The following is a 22,528-nucleotide window of genomic DNA, read 5'->3' as shown; positions in this document are numbered from 1 at the left end:
AGCCTGAAGAACATCTTGCTCATAAGACAAATAGCTCCTTCAGGCTAAGACTTTGTTTTCTTCCTCTCTCTGTCCACCACAGCACCTTGCACAGTGTCTTTATTTATTTATTTGAAAGGCAGAGTTATAGAGAGGCAGAGGCAGAGAGAGAGGAAGTGGTCTTCCATCCACTGGTTTAATCCCCAGATGGCCACAGTGGCTGAAGCGTGTGCCTATCTGAAGCCAGGAGCCAGGAGCTTCTTCCCAGTCTCCCTTGTGGGCACAGGGGCCCAAGAACTTGGGCCGTCTTCTATTGCCCTCCCAGGCCATAGTAGAGAGCTGGATCAGAAGTAGAGCATCCAGGACTCGAACTGGCACCCATATGGGATACTGGCACTGCAGGCAGCGGCTTTACCCGCTATGCCACAGCGCTGGCCCCTTGCCTAGTGTCTTGCAAACAACAAGTGCCTAATTCGTGTTCATTGTTGCCCCTGTTAACATCCGTCCATCTCCTACTCAATGGAGAATTCCTTGAGAGCAGCTTCCATGTCTTATTCTGATCCCCAGTGCCTGGCCTGTGTGGTTCCTAGTATGTCAGCAAACGTTTTGAACACTCAATACACTTTTAATGAATTAAGCTAATCCCATCGCTCTATGGGGCCGGCATTGTAGCATAGCTGGTAAAGCCATTGCCTGTGATGCTGGCATCCCATATGGTTCGAGCCCCAGCTGCTCCACCTCCAATCCAGCTCCCTGCTAATGGCCTGGGAAAGCAGATGACGACCCAAGTGTTTGAACCCCAGCCACTCTCATGGGAGACCTGGAGGAAGCTTTACACAATGTAAACGTGTCTGTTCACTTGTGGCTGCTATAGCCACCGCTCATTCACTTCAGGGAATAATCCATGATAACATATTTAGGCCACAATGTTTTATAAGGATGCAGATAATAATAACAAAGATCAGGAGCCAGAGTCTGGCATTGTGGCACAGTGGGTTAGGCCATTGCCTGTGTAGATAGCATCCCATATCAGAGTGCTAGTTCAAGTCCTGGCTGCTGTGCTTCTAATCCATCTCCCTACTAAGACACTTTGGAGGCAGTGAATGATGGCCCAAGTACTTGGGCCCCTGCCATCCATATGGAAGACCTGGATGGAGTTCCAGGCTCCTAGCTTCTGCCTGGCCCAGCCCTGGCCCTTGTAGCCATTGGGGAAGTGAACCATAGGATGAATATATTCATTCATTCTCTCTCTCTCTCTCTCTCTCCCTTTCAAATAAATAACTCTTTTAAAAAACAAAGATCAGGAGCCACAATTTGACGTATTCTAACTCTATATTTTCCCTAACAAGGTATTCCAATAAGGGAATAGCAAAGATGAGACAGAGATTTTAGGGAAAGAAGCCAAACTAAATCCTGAAGTAAAGAAGATAGGCTGAGAGGCTGAGGGGTTAGGAATGCTGCCGAAGTCTGTTTTGTGGCACCTGCACCCCCTAAATGCCGCCTGCCTCCTTGCCTGGCTGGCTGGGACATGAGAAAGGTAAGCCCATCCACCCTACCTCCCCCCATGCCTATCCAGCAGAAAAAGATCAAATTGAAAAGGAGGCCTCCTAAACTTCGTTTTAGGCTTAATACTAAGAAAAAAGATTTCAGGATTACTTACCTTGTTGTTAGTCAAAAGGGGGCTTCAGATTTCTCCCTTGGGTGACCTAAGCTGTAATCTGTCTCCCTAGCCCTCTGTTAATACTTCTTCCATTTGTGAGGGAATTATCGTGACTGGAGAGGCTCCATTTACTTCCTCTAATCTCTTGGCAGAAAAATTAAAAAGACAACCAGAAATTGCTTTCCAACTCGAATTCTACATGGCACGGGGAGAACTGATTGGGACAAATCAATTGAAGGAAACAATCTTTATTTAAGGAGAATGCATCTTTAGTCGTGGTAATCCCTTTAGTAAATTGCTTTCTCTGGTGACATTGCATGCATAATTATAGTTTGTTCACTTTGACTTTCTCTTTACATTGTCACTTGCTACTTAGGAAGTTGTGAATTTTGCAGGCTGAGCAATGCACTTATTTCTTCCATTAAAATTCTTGACCAAGCGAATCTGAGCACCAAAATGTCACTTTTGGAAGTGAATCAAAGGTCACCAGGTAATTATATTCCCTTTAACACTTCTGCAAATGATCTGTTTATCACATGCTCAATGATTTTGGTTCTCCTCTTGGAGAAGTATTTTCAACCTCTCAAAATTGTAAAAATAAAAATGAAATATTCCTGGGGCAGACCTTGTTGCATACCAGGGTAAGCCACCACTGAAGACACCCGCATCCCGTACTGGAGTGCTTGGTTCTAATCCTGACTCCTTTACTGGTGCTCCAGCTTCTTGCTAATAGGCATGTTGGAAGGCAGCAGGTGATGGCTCAAGTACTTGAATCCTTACCACCCACACGGCAGACCTGAATGGAGTTTCTGGGTCCTTGCTTCAGCCTGGCCTAGGCCCAGCTATTGTAGGCATTTGTGGAATGAACCAAAGATGAAAAAATCTCAATCTCTCTTGCGTGCTCATTCTCTGCCTTTCAAATAAATATTTTTTTCCAAGTTAATATCCTTAATGAGTCCAACCAAGATCCACAATGGTAGCTTATGTACTAGGATTTGTTCCACAATCCAATTTATGTAACCCAGTTTCATGCTGGTTACATAGTGTGCTGACGAATGCACACTTATTGCCAAGTCATATTTAGTGATGGGTCACTGTGACTCAGGTAATCTACAGCAGTTGTGCCCAGCTAAATTTGTTATATCTTGAAAACGCATAGCTTATTTTAAATGAATAGTTATTTTTTAATAGCTGCTGTGTTAGGGTGATAGTTTTATGAGATGATTTCTCCCAACATGTCTTAATATATTTTGTTCTACATCATCTTTTGAAGAAAAATCAACACATTAATTCCCCTTGTCTCAATATGGCTTTCTCTATTCTGTCCCACCTTCTGTCCTCCTTTCTTGCCACTTGTCCCCCAAACAGCCTCCATTCCTACATGGCAAGGTTATTAAAGGAAAATGGCCTGTCAGTATATACCATGGATGGCCAAAGATGTTCACTGCAGTATTGTTTACAGGGTGAGAAATTAGAAGCAATCTAAAAATGCCCCCATCATTGTTAAAATGGCTAACTGTGTTATATTCAAACCATGGAATTCCTTGCAATGATTAAAAAGAGTGAGGTAAATCGACCTGTATTAACATGCAAAGATTTCCAAGACATTATAGTCTGAATCCAATTATGCACATGCATAAAAATATACTTACCAGTAATTACCCCCAGGGAGTTGTGTGTGCTGGGGGCAGGGAGTTGAAGGGTTATTTTCCCCTTTACTCTACATACTTAGGTAATGTTTGAGTCTTTAGCTTAAAGGATGTATTCACATGTTGAGTGGTTAAAAATTAACAAAGTTAAAGGACTCTCTCAAGAGTGTTGGTAGGGTGGTTTTGGAGGAGGGTAAGATGGGGAGGCTGTTGCAGTTGTCCTGGTGAGAGACAATGAGGACATAATCTCAGCAATAGAAAACAGGGGCTATGAAGAGAAGGAGGATTCACAGAATATTAAAGAATTTGCAGGATGTGGCAACAGGAATCTTAGGGTCAATGGCAGATTTCTAGCTTGGACAACCTGGTGACTAATGGAGACATTCACAGACCTGGGGAACACAGGAGGGTGAGCAGTTAAGGGCATACAAAAAATTGTGGAAAAAATGGAAGGAAATAAAAAATTAAGTTTATGTTGGTACCAAAACATACTTTAAATCCGTGTATAGTTTTTCATAAGAGTTAGCAGTCTCATAGCAGTTAGATCGATCTCCAGAAGGACATCTGAGCTAAAGACTGATCTGGGAATCCTCAGTGATGGATAAAACTAAGGGCACAGAAGAGAGGGTCCAGGCAACGTTGTGACATTGAGCAGTTAAGACACACTCATATCAGAGAGCCTGGGCTGAAGTCCAAGCTGCAGCTCCTGATTTCAGCTTCCCGCCAGTGCAGACCCTGGGAGGCAGTGGTGATGGCTCAAGAAGCACTTAGCACAGACCTGGATTCGGTTCACAGTTCCTGGCTTCAGATTGGTCCAGCCCTGACTATTGTGGGAAACGTGAGAGTCAGATGGGAGTTGTATCTGTCTGTTTCTCTCTCCCTCCCTGTGTGTGTGTCTGCCAGATACATAGCTAGCTAGATAGATAGAATCAAGCAAAAGAAAAAAACCCCAAAAAAGGAACTGGGATGATCAGAGAGGTAAGAGAGGAACAAGAGGAAGCTGTGTGAGAAATTAAGAACACCAAGTTTCAAGGCAGGCAGTGGCCAACAGTATTAGTCGCTAAGAAGAGCTCAAAATGAAAAAGTAAAGATTCTATTGAGGGATTAACTGTAAACTGGCATGATGGATCTCATCAGGCTGATTAAAATATTTTAAAGTTGGGTTATGGTGATGTTTTCATCATACTTCAGTAAATTATTAAAAATCGTTCTATGTGTATACTTGGAGTTCACCAGAAATGGGTGGGTTTTATGGCATGTAAATTATGTCTTTATAACATTGTTTAAAATGAAAAGTAAAAAATAGAATTCATTGAAGTTTAGTTTGAGGCAAGCTATGATTCCAACAGCAAACTAACTTTCCAATATAATCTCTTCCTAATTAGCTTGGGAAAAAGCCCCATGAAATAGCATGACAAGAAACTTAGATTACTGATGCCACACCTCAGTCCCTCCACCCTGCCATGTTAACTAGTTTATACATTTGATTTGCTTTCTACCAATCCATGAATATTACTACCCTAGGACCTGTCCACCTTTGGATAATTGCAGATTCATTGTATTTGGATTATTGTTAGTATTATCTTAAAAGAAGTTTAGATCATCAGGCTACAGAGCATTAATCTTTATCTGTTTTTATTCTTTGCATTTTAATATGCTTCTGCATGGTTTCACTATTGACCCTGCAATATATGAGATTTGTTTTATTTTGAAGATTTATTTATTTGAAAGGTAGAGGGAGGGAGGATGGGAGGGAGGAAGGGGGGAGGGGAGAGAGAGAGAAAAGAGAAAGAGAAATATCTTCCATCTGCTGGTTCACTCCCCAGATGCCTGCAATGGCCAGAGCTGGGTCAATCCAAAGCCAGGAGCTAGGATCCTCTTACAGGTCTTGCACATGGGTGCAGGTGCCCAAGCACTTGGGCCATCTTCTACTGCTTTCCCAGCTGCATCAGCAGGGAGCTGGATGGGAAGTGGAGCAGCTGGGACTCAAACTGGCACCCATATGGGATGTCAACACCATAGGCAGAGACTTAACCCACTACACCACAGTGCCAGCTCCATTGTATTTTCTAATACCTCTGTGATACTTGTGGCATGATGCCTTGTCAGTCTCAGTCATTTTCCTCCTTAATTCGACTAATCTAATCACAAGATAGATTTGTCTTGCTTAACAGGCACATTTGATATATTCTGTGGTTAGGTAAAAAGAAAATGGAATGCTGTTGCCACTCCTTAGTTATAAGGAACGAAGGCTGCCAATGACCCTACTTAATTAAAGTGTTCGTTTCTTGCCAGCTGCATCTTTTTATTTTGGTTCAGTATCTTCCTGCTGCTTTTTATACTCCTCCTCAGTGATCTGCCTGCCATTCTTTGTAGACTTTTCCATTTTTCCCTTTACATCTTTATAGCTATGTGTTTGGGCCACTTGGCATCTTCCTACCTTTCCTGGCCTCCTTTTGCACTTGCCTACTTTGTTCTAATGCCCGCAGAGCTGTTTGTATGAGGATCATCCAGCTTTTTCTCCTCAGTTGCCTTTCCATTGGGTCCTTCCAACTTGTGTCCTAATCATGTGCCCAAAATGAATTTTCTCCATCTGAGGCCCTTCTGTTCTTCCACAGCATCCTGAGTGATCCCATTGTATGATTGCCTTAAGCGATGTGTCTGTTACCTGCAAATTACTGATGGTTTCCTATTGGTAGGGGAACCAATTCAATGGAAACAGCTCATGAACTGGTTACGCCATCTTTCACAGACGCAGTGTTTTCATATGACCATGTCAGACCATGTAAGCCCTATGCCATGTTATCTGATAAATATGCACAGTGTTGGTAAGCTGGAGACCAAATGTGGTTATTTCCCCCTCCGTGGACTAGCCAGGAACTAGTTACTCCCCTAGAAATATGTCTTGGTTGCTAACTCCTCTAAGTTAGCCAGGGTCTCCAGTAGACACTGCTTTCTTTGAGAGAGGATCCAAGACAGTCTGTTTGGGTTACACTGCTGGCACTGTCTGTGTCAAAGGGAAGACTACAAGGGCCACTTCAACGCTTATACCTTCACCCTTCATCCCTGCCATAAGACCTCTCCGTCCTGTATGAACTCCTGGTATCTCAGGGCTGGAAGAGGCAGCCGAAGTGATTTGCCATCACCGCTCACTCTGTCTAAACCCCTCCGCTAACACCTCTACCTACTGGCTGTCCAAACTGTCCTGGACCACCTTCTGACATAGGTTGCCCTGCTCACAGGCAGCCTCTACAGTTTTCAGAAATTTCTAATTACTAGCTAGTTCTTGATTCTTTATATGTCCTGTTTTCAAATTGTACCGCTCATTCGAAGTTTTATTATTATAAATCCAAAATCATTTTCCCCTGAGAAGAAAGGTGACAGCACGAAGCAGCATGGTGTGGGGCAAGAGGAATCTAGAGTAGAGAAAGGAAACGATAAACAAGGCACGGGCAGTTGTCAGGTGTTCAGCAGCGTCAGAGAAATAGGTGTGCAGCTCTAGAGGCAGACATGGTGCCAAGTAGTGAAGAAATGGAAAGTCAAAGGACGAGACACTGAAGCATTTTTTTATTTGTATGTATCTCATAAATACAACATTAGGAACACAGTCATTCTTCCCACTGTACCCACTCTCCCACCTACTCCACCCTTCCTCCTTCCACTCCTGTTTAGTCCAAGAAAAAGAAAATTTAAAAACTAAGAGAACTGTTCCTCAACAATCTAGACAAGGGCTCTTCTATGTTATTGTTAAGCATCTTCTAAAAGAAATGGAACCAACTCATGTTGGAAGTTTAAATCAGGGCCCGCTGTGTGCTGTAACGGGTAAAGCTGCTGCCTGCAGTGCTGGCATCCCATATGGGCACCGGTTTGAGTCCTGGCTGCTCCACTTCCCAACCAGCTCCCTGCTAATGCACGTGGGAAAGCAGCGGAAGATGGGCCAAGTCCTTGGGCTCCTGCACCCACATGGGAGACCCAGACGAAGCTCCTGGCTTCAGCCTGGCCCAACCCCTGGCTGTTGCAGCTATTTGCAGAGTGAACCAGCAGATAGATCTCTCCATCCTCTCTCTCTCTCTCACACTCACTTGCTCTCGCTCTGCAACTCTGCCTTTCAAATAAATAAAATGTTTTGTAAAAAGTTTAAATCAAAGTTGGGAGGATCAGAAAAGCATCTTTAAGCCTCAAATCAAAGGATTGCAACCTTCTCCTTTGCCTAAGGATATGGAAAGAGCACTGTGGAAACAAGAGAATGTTGTGTAGAGAAACGACAAGAATGATTGGACACAGGAAATCAGTTTAAAGAGCAATGGCAAGAGAAACAGGAGTGACTTAGAGCTATGGAAATGGAGGGGGGATGAAACCATAGAACTTTCAGGTTAAGGAATTGTATGTATTCCTGTGCCAGCACGTAATTGTATTTTCCTGGCAGCCACCCCACAGACCTCTGCAAGGGGAGAGGGGTGCCGGCATGTGTTACTGCAGCAATTGAAGTCTTCTTGCTTTGTTCTACTAAAGCCAAGTGAGGGACTTCATTAACGAGGCTATATTTTGATGTCACAGAGACAGGCACTGGAGCCCCAATCACCGCCAAGCCCTGTGCTTGGGAACAGGATAGAGTAGTGATGGGAAGGGCAGGGTGTGGCCCGGGGCGGGAATATGATGAGGTAGAGACAGGGGTCAAAGGTATGAGAGCACCATCACAAAGGCTCCCGGTAAGAAATGACTGGGACCTGCTCACCAGAAAACCTGTTTCCTGCCCAGCATGGTTCACAGAATGCAGCATGTGTCAGCTGCTCACATAACAAGGCATCAAGTTCCAAGCAGCAAAAGGCAATAAGAAAAGAATCTGTGTGAATTCCATCCATGCTGAGTGCAGTGAACTGATGCTATGGGTAATCAGAACGGGCTGTTGCTCAGAGGTGCCTTGGAATCCAGGGGTCGGGCTTTGAGCCCTGCCATTTGCTTTCTAGCCCTGTCTTCCTTTTAACTTCAGCGTGGACCAGCGGTGGTTCCTTTCCCTAGGGAAATCACCAGTTGGTAAGGATCAAGTCCTTGGAAAGAGGGTCTTGTAAGGAGCTACCTGTTGCACGTTCTCAGTAGGCTGAGGATAATGTCCTCCTTCTTGAAGCCATGTAAGGCATTCGGTCGGTTAACAAGCATGTTTTTAACCATCTCTGTTAGCCAAATGCTGTGTGGGGGATATTGAGAAAACAGACTCGTTTTTGCTACTTCACTAGGCCTTAGTATAGTTGCAGAGAATATTCTAGAAATGACTAACTCTGAGACAGGTGGAAGTGAGTGCTTTAACAGAAGTACAACCCAGTGAATAGCCATAGAATCTAGGCTTAGATGAGAAGGACAAGCTTCCTGGAAGAAATATCATGTTAGTGGAGGCTTGAAAGATATAACTGAGAGAGGAGTGAGCGAGAGTGAGACCATCCCAGCCTGAGGAAACAGCATGAAGAGAAAGGTATGGAAACTTCCAAGTACTTGGCACCTTCAGCCAATGGTGAGTGGGGCGGTGTGACTGCAGTATCATAGCTGTGTGGAGAAAAGCTGGGCAATAGAAACTAGAAAGCCAGAACAGAGTAGATGGAGAAGCCCCTGAATGCTGTGGTAAGGAACTGGGACTATTTCCACATGTAGTAGGGAGTTACCAAAGGATTTTGCAGGAGAGAGAAATGGGCTTCAACATGTGTTTGAGGAAAAGAGTGTTGTCCTGTTCCAGCTGTCACAGAATAGGGCATTCCTTCTTCCTGGACAGCCATGGGCTGTTGGAGAGAAACAGAGATCTTATTTGGCTGGGGCACTGAGAACTGGGAAGGGGGAGGGAGCTGAAGGCAAGAGGCGAAATGGCGAGTATCCAACGAGAGAGGCGCTGGTGCCTGTGTGAATGTGAGAATGGGCACTCGCTGACAGTCAAGAGCCAAAGGTAGGAGGACGGAGCCAGGGTGACAATGTGTGCTTCCAAGCAAGGGAGGGGAAACAGTTTCATGTCTCCCAAATCCCATGGACGAGGAGGGTGGAATTTCTCCATGGGAGAGTAAGGAGCAAATTTAGGTGGAACAACGTAGGGAGGCTTTTCATCTTTCATTTACGACGACACCTGCCTGCTGCTGCTTTCTGTTCTCACACTCCGTCCCAGTGCTGTCAGGGACTTGAGTCATTGTGACCCCTTGGCTGTGGTACCGGTGATGTCCCTTGCTGTTGGGCATTGCCGGGACGTGGCAAGCATTTTAGTTCCCAGGTGCATTTTTTTTGGTAAGATCCACCATGGCTGATTAAAAAAAGGAAGGTTACCACATTTAGGGTTTTCCCAGCCAAGTCAAGTCCTGGTATAGTTGATGGAGCTCTGATATGGTACATTTGATTGGGCTCTGAGGGAATACAAGGCCACTTCCTCACGCCCCTGACCCCTTACCAGTCCATGGAGCATATTTCTGTAGCTGTGTCATACCTAAAATGTATATTGTAATCAGAGCTCCATGCTTCTAAACTATTAATTTTTTTCACCTTAACATTTCTGTGAGTTACAAAAGCAAATATAAGTTTTGTGAGGTGGTTTTAAATGTTTTTGTAAGGGTAAGCATTTGGCTGAGAGCTTAAAACACCAGTTAAGATGCCCACATCCCACATAGGAGTACGTAGGTTCAAGTCCCAGCTCCAGTCCCAATTCCAGCTTCCTGCTGATGCAGACCCTGGGAGGCAGTAGCATATCTCTCAGGTCTTTGGTTTCTTGTCATCCATGTGAGAGGTCCAGACTGAGTTCCTGGCGCCTGGCTTCAGCCATTGCAGACATTTAGGAAATCAACCAATGGATGGGAGTTCGCTCATCTGCCTGCTTGCCTCTCAAATTAATGAATTATATATTTTTAAAAGTTTATATTTTGGGGGGCTGCCACTGTGGGTTAACGCCCTGGCCCGAAGCCCCGGCATCCCATATGGGTGCTGGTTTGAGACCCGGCTGCTCCACTTCCACAGCTCTCTGCTATGGCCTGGGAAAGCAGTGGAAGATGGCCCAAGTCTTTGAGCCCCTGCACCCGTGTGGGAGACCGGGAAGCAGCTCCTGGCTCCTGGCTTCGGATCAGCACAGCTCCGGCCATTGCAGCCAATTGGGGAGTGAACCAGCAGACAAAAGACCTCTCTCTCTCTCCTCTGTGTAACTCTGACTTTCAAATAAATAAATAAGTCTTTAAAAAAAGTTTATCTTTTCTACATGATTTATTTATTTGAAAGGTAGAGTGATAGAGGGGGAGACAGAGAAAGAGGTCTACTAACCACAGGTTCACTCCCAAAATGCCCTCAAAAGCCAGAAATGGGCCAGGCCAGAGCCAGGAGCCCAGAACTCCATCAGGATCTCCCATGTGGGTGGCAGAGGCGCAAGTACTTTGGCCATCTTCCTCTGCTTTTCCAGGTATATCAGCAGGGAGCCAGCTCTGAAGTGGAGCAGCCAGGACTCGAACCGCTGCTCTGATGTATGGCTTAACCTGCTGTTCCACAATGCCAGCCGCTTTAAAAAAAAAAAAAAAAAACAACAACACTTAAAAATGTAGCTTCGTATTAAAATCTTGACAAAAATTGCAATTCCCAATGGAGAAGCCATATCTGCGATTCCAGGATAGTGTTTAAATATCCATTCATTTCATGTCTCCTGGATGACTTGACTTTCAAAGCACTGAATGAGTACCATTTAGGGTGGCTGTTTTGTCGTCACACACACACACACACCTTTACAAGGTAAGATACCAGAGTAGCAGGACATTCCCATTAGAAAGTAGAAAGTCTATGTGCCTCAGATTCCATTATCTCTTGATTACTAGTTTTTTTTTTAATTGTGGTAAAATATGTGACATAAAACTTGTAATTACTTTAAGTGTGCAATTCAATGACTTTAATTACATTCACAATGTTGTGCAAACATCACTGCTATTTCCCCCCAAATTTTTAAAGATGGTTATGTTTGTTGAGTAGTAGTTTTTAAGCAAAAACATGTTTTTATCTACTTGAAAGGCAGAGAGAGAGAGACAGGGAGAGAGCTAGTTCACTCGCCAAATGGCCACAATGGCTGGAGCTGGGCCAGGCAGGATCCAGGAACTTAGACCTCCATCCTGGTCTCCTATACGAGTGGCAGGGTCCCAAGGACTTGAACTGTCACCTTGCTGCTTCCCAGGATGCACAAGCAGGACACTGGGATTGGAAGCAGAATAGTCAGGATTCAAATAAGCACTTTGATGTGGGATGTAGGGGAGTCCCAAGTGGCAGCTCTCCAAAACCTTATCACCCCAAAAAGAAACTCTGTAACCATTAAGCTATAACTGTTCCTTCCCCTGCTCCTAGGAAATCACCAATTTACTTTCTGCCTCCATATATTTGTCTACACCAGAAGTTTCCTATTAACAGAATTGTACAGTACATTATACGTCACTGACTTCTTTGTTAGCATAATATTTTCAAGGCTCATTCATGTGGTAGTGTGTGTCAAGACGTCATTTTGTTTTTAAAGATTTTTTTTTTTGAGAGAGAGAGAGAGGGAGAGACAGAGGTCTTCCATCTGCTGGCTCACTCCCCAAATGGTCGCAACAGCCAGAGCTGAGTTGATCCGAAGCCAGGAGCTTCTTCTGGGTCTCCCATGTGGGTGCAGGGGGCCAAGGACTTGGGCCATCTTCTACTGCTTTCCCTGGTGCATTAGCAGGGACCTGGAAGGGAAGTGGAGCAGCCAGGACTCAAACAGGTGCCCATATGGGATGCTGGTACTACAGGGTGGTGGCTTTACCCACTATACCAGAGCGCTGGCCTCTGTTGGTGTCTTTTAAGGAAACTTGGTTATACAGTGTTGTGGCACTCATAGTTCTGTGGCCGTATGTCAGGCAAAGTTGGGGTAACAATGCCTCATTTCCACTCACTCTCAAACTCCTCAGGGGATCCCCATCAGCTCCTACTCTTCTTAATTCAGTACTGTCTTACCTGGCTTTTGACCTCACTCCCCCTACTAAAATGTCTGAAAAATCACCTGTCATTTAATCAACTTCTTCTCAGTCCTTATTTTTGTTGATCCTCCCCAACATCTGCCTGCATTGCCGCACACCCTCTTTAATGAAAATGCTCTTTCCTCGCCCTCTCTAGGCCAGTGCTCTGCAGCTTCTCCACTGGTGGCAGCGGAACGGTGTCTCTGTCCCAAGCTTGTTCTTCCACGGGCTCTCAGGTCTATCACTTCCCTTCGAGCGTGGGCCCCTCTCTCTTGTGGGAAGCCAAGGCTATGATGAGCTGGGATTCCTGGGGGGGGGGGGTGAGAAGCATGTGTAGACACGAGAGTGACAGACACAGGGTGGTCTTGCAAAGGTGACCAGCGTACCCAACTGTGCACTCATACTCCCAGGGTTACCAGGATGACGGTGTTCCTGGGACCATCATGTGATTTATGATGCACCTAAAGAAGTATAGGAGTGGCCCAGATTGTAAGAATCTACAGTAAGATGATTTCAAACAAGTGAAGTCATGTTTTGTTTTTGTTCATTTTTTAATGGCTAAACCCAACAGTGAGGCATAGTCTGTGGTTGAAATTCCCGGAAACCACTTTGTGTCAGGAAAGTAAACAGTCTGAGCTCTCCTTAAGGGCAGTCATTGTGGTGCTCCCCTCCTGCCAAGGAAACTGCCATGGAAGAGGCGAGATTTGGGTGGGCATTATGACAAAGCAGCCAACAGCTGTCACTTGGGATGCCTGCATCCCATTATTAGAGTGCTAGTTTGAATCCTGGCTACTCCTCTTCTGATCCAGCCTCCTGCTAACGCACCTGGGAAAACAGTAGAGGATGGCCCAAGTCCTTAGGCCCCTGACGCCCTTGTGGGAGACCAGGATGGAGTTCTAGGCTCCTGGCTCTGGCCTGACCCAGGCCAAAAGAGAGCATTTGGGGAGCAAACCAGTGGAAGAAAGGTACCTTTCTCTCCCTCTCTCATGTCCTCTGTTGTTCTTTCAGGTAAAAAAAAATCTCTAAAAGAAAGAAAAGGCCACATTCTAGTTGACAAAGCCCAGGTGAACCAAGTTACTTAACAATGCTTTTAAGATCTTCCCAGGGCCCGGCGCTGTGGCATAGCAGGTAAAGCCACCGCCTGCAGTGCCAACATCCCACATGGGCGCCAGTTTGAATCCCGGCTGCTGCACTTCTGATCCAGCTCTCTGCTGTGGCCTGGGAAAGCAGTAGAAGATGGCCCAACACCTTGGGCCCCTGAACTCACATAGGAGACCTGGAAGAAGCTCCAGGCTTCTGGCTTTGTTTCAATCCAGCTCTGGCCAATGTGGCCATTTGGGGAGTGAACCAGCAGATGGAGGACCTCTCTCTCTCTGCAGCTCTGCCTTTCAAATAAATAAATCTTAAAAAATATGGGGGGGGGGGGAGGCCGGCGCCGCGGCTCACTAGGCTAATCCTCCGCCTAGCGGCGCTGGCACACCGGGTTCTAGTCCCGGTCGGGGCGCCGGATTCTGTCCCGGTTGCCCCTCTTCCAGGCCAGCCCTCTGCTGTGGCCAGGGAGTGCAGTGGAGGATGGCCCAGGTGCTTGGGCCCTGCACCTCATGGGAGACCAGGAAAAGCACCTGGCTCCTGGCTCCTGCCATCGGATCAGCGCGGTGCGCCGGCCGCAGCGCGCCGGCCGCGGCGGCCATTGGAGGGTGAACCAACGGCAAAAGGAAGACCTTTCTCTCTCTCTCTCTCTCTCACTGTCCGCTCTGCCTGTCAAAAAAAAAAATATGGGAGGTAGGAATCTTCCCATTTAGGTCCCTCATATATCAGAGGAGAGAGAAAGGGCATCCCTGCTCCTGGGGATCTAGGACACCCGGGACCTGAGGGTCCTCCTAATAAGAAATGTTCTATAAAGTCTTCAGTGAGTTAGCAAATAGTGTGTTTCTACTCCATCTTAAAGTCTTGATGTTTTAGTATAAAGTAGTGTACGTTTCCCCTGCATCTCTAGGAAGAAGCACGCCATGGTTCCATGTACCCATGGCCCACTGAAGTGTGTCGTGAATATAGGTATATCCCAGATTGAGGAACTGAGGCCAATAATGAGAGGCCACATCTCAACTAATGGGGAAAATCCACTGTGTTCTTTCAACATCTAGTGGCTGTAATTGAAGATGTTTTCAGGCGGGAATTGGCTATGCCATGCAAATGTGTAGAATTATTACATGCTAATCAAAAATGTATAAAACCCCTGTGGAATGTTAAAAAAATCCTAAAATAAGTGGGCATCTCATTGCTCCAATCTTCTTCCAAGTTAGGAAATTGGATTATTTTCTGTTTTTATGGTCACTTAGAGGGCAGAATTGGCAGCTTGTTTGTGAAAAAGGCACCTTGTGATATGGGCTCAATCAAAAAGGGATCCCATTAGACCCGTTAAAAACTAGAGGCCCAAGTGTGCCTTCTCTTCCTGGTCAGGTCTGTGGTGAGGAAAATCTAGACTCCCGGAGACCTAAAGGTCAGAATGTTCCCAGAGGAGAGAGCATTGATGTGGCAGGAAGGAAGGTTGTGTTTAGGAGAGGCCAAGGAACCACGATCTGTTTGGGATTCAGAAATGAAGGGCAGTGCCCAAGGGCTTCTGTGGGAATGCGCAGAAGAATGAGCCCTAGTAAATGACTGCAATTTCCCTGGAGATTTCCCCTGATCCCAGCCTCTGGGGTATGCCAAGCAGTGTCTTGAGTTTTCACGTATTCCTGTCTTGGGGGCCAAGTGTACACAGCAAATGCAAAACACAGGCAGAGCAGTGTTGCTCGGTTGCTATATTAGGACCGGAATGAAGGTATCTGCTGGTTCAAGCTTGGCAAGGAAGAAGCCCCCATGCTTGGTTCAGCAGCAGCGTTCTCTCCCCTGGCATTTTGAAAGCAGCTCTTCTTTCAGGCTGCCCTGTGAAGTCTTCCTGTTGGTGTGCGTCAAGCCCCTCTGGCAACGCTTTGTCCAAAGGCTTGTCTCCCTGGCTGACAGATCCTCCCTGCTGCCTGTGCATGCCTGCTTGATGTGCCCTGGTCCAGCTGCTCGTCCGTCTCTCCCCCCGCCATGGAAAGCTTCATGTGTACTGGCTTCAGTGCGTGTTATTATGCCAAGGTTTAAAAACAAAACCAAAGCAGCCTGGCATGGGTTTACTTATTGCCCGAGTCTCTCATCCAAGATCACATCAGCTCCAGAAGAAAGAGAATTCAGAATTCGGTAGCTGATGACTCCCACCAGAGAAACATCCCGAGAGAAGCAACTGATGGACACCACTTGCTTAGGGAGGCTCTGTTGATGCCAGCTGCCTTGGCTGCAACAGACTGTGCCCCTCACTGGGCTCCAAGAACCATGGAATCAGAGATAAATCAGACTGGAAGGGAACTGAGAAGTCATCTGGTTCAACGCTCTGATTTTACCAGAGGAGGAAATGACGTGTCTAAGGACAAACAGTAAGCCAGTAGCTGAGTCAGGCCAGGAACCCAAGACTCCAGACTCCCAGCATGCTATAGTCTCCTTAGAGGCTGAATCGCTAAGGACCGATGACTCCCCCTACTCAGTGCTTTCCCCAGTGCAGAGAACTTGCCAACACATAGTGCAGATCTTAGTGACTGGTACTTTAAAACGAGCATCTAATGTGCAACACAAAGGACCTGTAGGTGGAAGGAGAGTCGGGGAGGAGTGTGCACATAGTACCCATTGTTGGGCTTACCCTCTGGGTCTCTGGGCATAGTTGAACTGAGTACAAATAGAAACAGATTTTTGGATTTAGTATGAAAACTGCCTTGCTGGCTGCAAAAAGGTTCTCACTGATGATAGAAACAATTTATGTTCTGGAAAATCAGTGATAAACATAAAAAGATGAATTGTTTAAAAGAGAAAGGATGGTGGTGGTTCCATAATATGCATGGTTTGTAACAAACTGGAAATTCTTTGGTCTGGTGTAGATTTAGCTGCTTTGTAGGTTTTTTGTTAAAAAATTTTTATATGTGCTACTGGCTAATACCCAGATACAGTTCCCACAGGCTACATGTTTTCCAAGATCACGAGTCAAATTGTGTGGTTTCCTTACTTCAAAGCCTTCAGTGGTGCCCTGTTGCCCACAGAATAGTTGCAGCACTTCTACTGTACCATGATTTGACCCTTACTTGTCCATCTTGCCTTACCTTTCTTTCGTCACCCCCCACCTACCACCCTACATGTGCACAACCCACAACAGAGTACACTCCATGGTCTCTACTACCATGGAGACTTCTTGTACGTCCTGACCATGCCTTCCCTATATTCCCTGATTTGGGCGATTTGGCTCAAGCTAAACCATCTGCCTGGAATAACCATTTCATTCAGCCCTGCCACAGTTCTCCTGTGTCCTGGTGGAGACTGTATCCTAAACATTTCAGAAGTCCTCCCAGATCCTTCTACTTGGAATTTTTCTCTGTCCCTTCTACCTCATGGTGTTTTTACTTGTGCGTTGATCTGAGCCAAGAAGCTAGTTAGCTTGTCTGATGGTCTGTTTCCCTTGCCAGGGTGTAGGATTCCTGAAGACACACACTAAGTCTTTTTCCAAGCTCTTAGCTCAGGGCTTGAGACTCAGCAGGCTAGCGTTGTTTGTTGGATTACATTGGATTATCTTTCCCCTGTCCAGGAATGTCCATATTTATCCTCTATGAAAATCCTGTTCTGTCTCCCATAAGGCTTCTTTGTTATACTGAACCGTCCTCTTCGTCGCTTACCTTTATGATGGTGGCCCAGGCCCAGAGTGTAGCTTTCCTGGATTCCCAGGAACGTCGGCCACAGAAGCTTGACAGTGGAGTTGGCATGGAGAGCTTCAGGAAATTTGTAGCCACTGTTTAAAACGCACAAGGAGGTAACATCTGAATGTTCCTAAGAGCTCTTTGGAGATAGAACATTTGACCCAACTTGGTGCTTGGGGTGTCTAATGGCCCGGGGCCAGCTTTCATTTCATCAGGGCAATAGACATGATAATTCTCCTTCCAGATCCCCAAACCCAGAGCTTTTGCAGTATTTCTCAAAGTTCAGCCAAGCTGCTTAATCAGATATGTGGTCAGTTTTAGGTGTAAACCCATTTTTCTTGCTTTTGGGATATTCTCTTTGGCTGTGTATATTTTACTAATAAAAAAAATTTATTTTGTCCAAGAAGCAATCCATTACCAGTTCATCACTGCCATGTATTTTGTATACATAATGTTTCAAGAGGCAGTACAGCTCCAAATGAAGTTTAGGATCAGACCTGGATTCTCAGTGGCTCCTTCTGCTGCTTACCAGCTGTGTAAATACGAGCAAAATAATTCAACTGAGCTCGAGCCTACTTACTGGTAAAATGAGAATTTATAGTACCTACCCTCATGACACTGTGGAGAAGCGTAAATTAAGTGAGATAATGTATATAAATAGCATAACATGGTGCCTGGCATACAATGAAAATTCAATAGCAGGAGGTCATTACTATAATTTCAAAAAATAGAGCCCAGGAGATAGAAATAACACAAGATGCCTTTGGCAGCTTAAAAAAAAAAAAGAAAAAGAAAAGAAATGCTTAGAAAGTACTAGATTTAACAGAACTGCCGGGCTTACCATAAGTGCTACAGTAAACAAAACTATTTGAGAGGATTATTTGAAGAGCAAAATAAATCGTGTAGGAGCTGAGTGGTCACATTAATAGCTGGTGTTTCATCTTGATGTTGGACAAGGGGCATCACCCAGAAAAGGAATCTGAGAGCAATACTGAGAGTGCTCTCACTCAGGTCAGCCCTAAAAATACTCCCCCCTTCATTGAAGTAGAGAAGTTGCCGTGGGACTCAAGGCAGGGCTTTCAACAGCCCCGGCCATATGTGCCCTCCACTTGGGTGAAATCCGATCGTGACCTAAGCCTGCGCTGTCCTTGCCGACTGACAGCTGACCTCGGCCTTCTCTGTGTGCCCTGCATCGTTCACCTTCTAGAGAGAGGTTTCATTTCCCAAGAAAACATTGCTCTTTGTTCCATTTCTCTCTTTATTTCCTTCGAGCGCATTTCTTTGAGGATGGAGGATCTGGATTACATGGTATGCTCTGTTGCTTTTCCGTGGACAAGAGGGTTCCCTGGAAAATTTGAGCTCAATTACTGTCAGCACTCCGGAAGAAAGACTTTCCCAACTTTTACAGAGTACGATGTGATCGTATTCATATAGATGAAAAGTTCAGACATCGTTTCCTTGTATAGCAATGAAAAGTTGTTAGAATGAATAACAAAATGGAAAAAGATTTGCATTGCCCAAAGGCAAAGGAGTCAATGCAATATATATTAATGGGGAAAATATCATTACCCATTGGATTAAAACGGATATGAAGTACTATGCATTGAGAGATAGAATTGGTAAACTAAAACACAGAAAAAGTTCATCTGCACTAGTAATCGAATACATGCAAATTAAAGAGACCTTAAGATATCACCTGATATTCACAAAAATCCCTTTCCTCGATGGTAGCACAGTAAAGTGGTTCCCTCATCTTTGCTGGTGGCTGTAGAAATTGCAGTAGCCCTTTTGGAAAGGGCCGTCACAGTCTGAAATGAGAGCCTCTGGTTTTGATCACCTTGACCTTGCTGCCTGCTCTAACCCGTGTCCGCCTCAGGGCGGCCCTGGTCCTGAGCCCCGATCCGCACACTTTCTTCCTGTGACTTACTGAGTGTTTCATGCCCTGTAAGAGGAGCTGCCTCTTCCCCTTCCTCCCTTCGGTAGAATCCCAGTCACTTCCTCTGTGCCTGCTGCCCTTGCATCTCAGAGTCCCAGCGAGATCTTTCCAGCTCCCTTGGCCACGGGACAGTTGGCTGGCGGGTGAGGGTGCTCACATCACATCACCTTCACAAAATATTGACATAGAAACATTGGCCATGGAGTCGAGAGATGCCAAGGGAGTAGGTTTGAACTCTAAATTTGGAAAAGAAAACCTGTAAGAAATGGAAGCCTGCGCTAGGGTCAGCCATCTTGAATCTGCTGATAAACTGCTGTCTACTTCGACTTGCCTCCTGGGAGACGTCTGTGCATCCCGCCAAGCCCAAGGCTTCCTGGTTTCTTTTGAGAACCATGAACACATCTCTGAATGGCAGGCAGTTAACGAATGAAATAGCCTCACCCATTAACCTCTTGTTCATCTCAGTATGCTTGATTACGCCTTAAATTCTATGTTTTAGATCAATTTTATTTTTTACCTTTTTAGTGGGGGGAAGGTGGCAGAAAAGGCCTTGTAAAGAAAAGAACTATTTGGGAAAAGGAAAATAACCTTCAAAATAAACTATACTATCCTCAACCCTAATTAAAGCAAAGTACCGGGGCCAGCGCTGGGGCGTAGTAGGTAAAGCTGTCGCCTGGGATGCCAGCATCACCATATGCGCACCAGTTTGAATCCCGGCTGCTCCACTTCCAATCCAGCTCCCTGCTAATGGCCTGGGAAAAGCAGCAGCAAATGGCCCAAGTGTTTGGGCCCCTGACACCCACGTGGGAGACCTGGAAGAAGCTCCTGGCTTCGGCCTGGCCAGTGTGGCCATTTGGAGAGTGAATCAGTGATAGACTTGAGAAAGAGATCTGTTTTCAGATATAATAAAAATAAATAAATCTTTAAAAAGAAAAGTACCCAAGACAAAGAAGAGTGTATGGGGTATAGCGCACAGGTAAAGTATGCTTATAAGTTCCCGCCAACACATACACAGACACAAATGTAGTGGCAAGGGTTTGGTGCAGTGGTTAAGACATGACTTGGGATGCTCACATCCCATATTGGAATGCCTGGGTTCTTGCCTCTACTTCCAGTTCCAGCTTTCTGCTGATGTGCACCATGGGAGGCAACAGATGATGGCTCAAGAATTTTGGTCCTTGCCACCCACCCACATGGGAAACTCAGACTGAGTTCCCAGCTCCTGGCTTTGGCCTGGTTGAGCCCTGGCTGTTGCAGGCATTTGGAAAGTAAACCAGTGGATGGGAGATTGATTCTCCGTCTCTATCAATGTAAAAAAAATTTTAAAAGACACAAGTGCCACCACTCACATAGCACCTTACATTCTGATACCAATGAGATGTGGTGATAATGACCCTCAAGCATAGCCATGCCCATGAGATGTTGCAAAGGCCCAACGTGCACCCTGGGCTGTGGGCGCAGCCAGAGGGGCGGGGGTGCCACCTACTCGCTCCCTCTTGCTATGACCACCACCACCCATACACATCTTTCTTCTCATCTCCCAGAGCTTTTCTTCCCAAGAAAGGAGGGAATCGAAGCCAGGGCTTCCCAGCAGTTCAGAAACGTGCTGGAGCCATGAGAAGTGTCTACCTGATGCCGTGGGTGCTCTCCCATTTCAAATCCTTCTTTTCTTTCGGCAGAACTGGCTTACGACCTGGACGTGGACGATGCTCCTGGAAGCAAGCAACACGTGAATCAGAAGGACAGTGATCTGGCCACCTCACACAACCTCGGGAATGCCCGGTCCCCGCTGCCGCTGCTCGTCAGCATGGCCATTTACGTGGCGTGCTTCTTCTTCCTGGTGCACTGACTTCTTAGTGCCTAGCCCCTGTGCTGCCCTGCAGCACCCTGTGGTTTTCCTGCATAAAGGGAACCACCTTCTTATTGTTTTCTATTTTTTTATCTCGTATACCTCCTCCAGCCATTAAGTAGAGGACTAACCACGAGTTACGTTTTTCGAAAATCAAATGGTATCTTTATGAGGAAGGTAAATTTTAGTGGTAGGATAGATTGTCCTTTTGCAGAGAAAATAAAATCAACTTGTGCCAAATTATTTTCCTATGTTTGGCTGCTAGAACATGGTTACCATGTGTCTTTCTCTCTCTTTCTCTTTGCATGGATTTCTTTGGAAAAAAAATAAATGATCAAATAAAAATGTGTTGTTGTTGTTTCTGCAAACCCTCCTCCTTCTCACCCTGCTTTCTCTTTATGAAAATGCCATCAGGCCCAACCCAGTGGAGTCCTCGCGTTCCACCTCCCCACTGGCCTTTTGGGTGGGTGGGGGATCAAAACTGACCCCAAGCCCCAGTGAAACCCACTCCCTCCCAACACACACACTTCGCAGTCTCCAGTTAAAGCCCTTGCCTGGAATGTCGCCTGTGATACCACAGGTGTCGCCAAAGATTTCCCAGGGCTGGTCTGTCTGAACAAGCGTCCCTTTGCTAAGAAATCCTCTGTGCAGCTCAGCGTACAGTTGCACGATAACTCTTCGTCCTTCCCCTGCACCCCCCAAAAAAGGTGGGTCAAACAGTGCAAAGCAAGAATTCCCTGTGCTTCCCTGCTGCTGACTCAGGCTTGGTTTCTGTCACCTCTCTCTCCAGGGGCTGCCATGGCAAGGCCAGCAGTTACCCTGGGTAGGTTGTCATCCTTGAGCCTGTCTAGGAAGAACACTCACCCTTGACCTCAGGTGGGCATCTTCAGCATTTATGTATTCAACAGTGTTGTTTTGCCAACCTATTGGGCTTCAGACACTGTCCCAGAGGCGGGAGACAGTGGGGTACACAATAGATTCAATCCCTGCTCTCATGGGACTAAAGGTCTGGCACCAACACCAATCGCAACACCAGCTTTCTGTCAATCATAGGCCCAGTACTGTTACTTGAATCTGTTTTTCCCCACATACGACATTGCAATAATGGCACCTAGGTTGATACGTGGACATTCTACTCCCAGGGAAGCCCAGGAATAACCAACTTGCCATTTTTATCATGCGTGTGACGCTCAGCCCATTGCCCTTTTGCCAGATCAAGTCAATGGAGACATTGTTGATTCTTTCTAGAGGGTGAGAGCTCGACCTCCCACCTGGGAAGTATGAGAAAGGATGAAATGCAGGGAAGGGGTGTGAGCAGAGGTCAAGGAGTGGGCTGAGAACTCCCCTTTGATTCTAGGAGGTGGTCCCAGTCAGGATCTCCGATTTCAGCACGATGGCAGGAGGTCAGCATGCGGGAAGCGGTAGGTGTAAATTCTCACAACTTATCATCCCCCCTCCTGCTGTGCCCAACACGCTTCTGTCAGTCTCCTGCGGAGCACAGGTTTCCAGTGCCCAGTTTTGTCCTTTGCAGGCGTGCCCACAGGCACAGATAGGAAAGGTTCCGTCCAGTCTTCCTGCAGTTGATGTTGTTGAAATTCAGACTACAGGCAGTTGTGTGTGTTAAGATGATTTCAAGGACTTGTAATCATTGGTGCGATTCGAAAGCAGCAGCCAATTCTCTTTGTTTTTCAATTCCCCAATATGTCTGTATTTGAGTAGGATTTGTGTCATA

At 46.0% G+C, this 22,528-nt stretch overlaps 1 protein-coding gene and 1 long non-coding RNA gene across 2 annotated transcripts in view; one reads left to right on the top strand and one right to left on the bottom strand.

Annotated features, from left to right (window-relative positions):
• The window catches only part of LOC138847734 (uncharacterized), a 29,635-nt gene extending 8,934 nt beyond the window's left edge, over positions 1–20,701 (bottom strand). Inside the window, exons 1-3 of the long non-coding RNA XR_011385682.1 lie at positions 20,577–20,701; positions 18,212–18,356; positions 16,991–17,103 (exon numbers count right to left, since the gene is read on the bottom strand). This is a non-coding gene — a long non-coding RNA (uncharacterized lncRNA). The remainder of the gene's footprint in view (positions 1–16,990; positions 17,104–18,211; positions 18,357–20,576) is intronic.
• GPC3 (glypican 3) overlaps positions 1–21,141 on the top strand; it is a 455,320-nt gene extending 434,179 nt beyond the window's left edge. Inside the window, exon 8 of the mRNA XM_002720303.5 lies at positions 20,627–21,141. Within this exon, the coding sequence (XP_002720349.1) occupies positions 20,627–20,796 (170 nt within the window). The 3' untranslated portion in view covers positions 20,797–21,141. The remainder of the gene's footprint in view (positions 1–20,626) is intronic.
• Positions 21,142–22,528: the final 1,387 nt, after the last annotated feature.

The sequence above is a fragment of the Oryctolagus cuniculus genome, chromosome X, assembly GCF_964237555.1.
Source record: "Oryctolagus cuniculus chromosome X, mOryCun1.1, whole genome shotgun sequence".
In the NCBI taxonomy this organism is placed as follows: domain Eukaryota; kingdom Metazoa; phylum Chordata; class Mammalia; order Lagomorpha; family Leporidae; genus Oryctolagus; species Oryctolagus cuniculus.
Note: the sequence above shows the minus strand (reverse complement) of the source record. Positions and strands in the feature narration are given on the sequence as shown.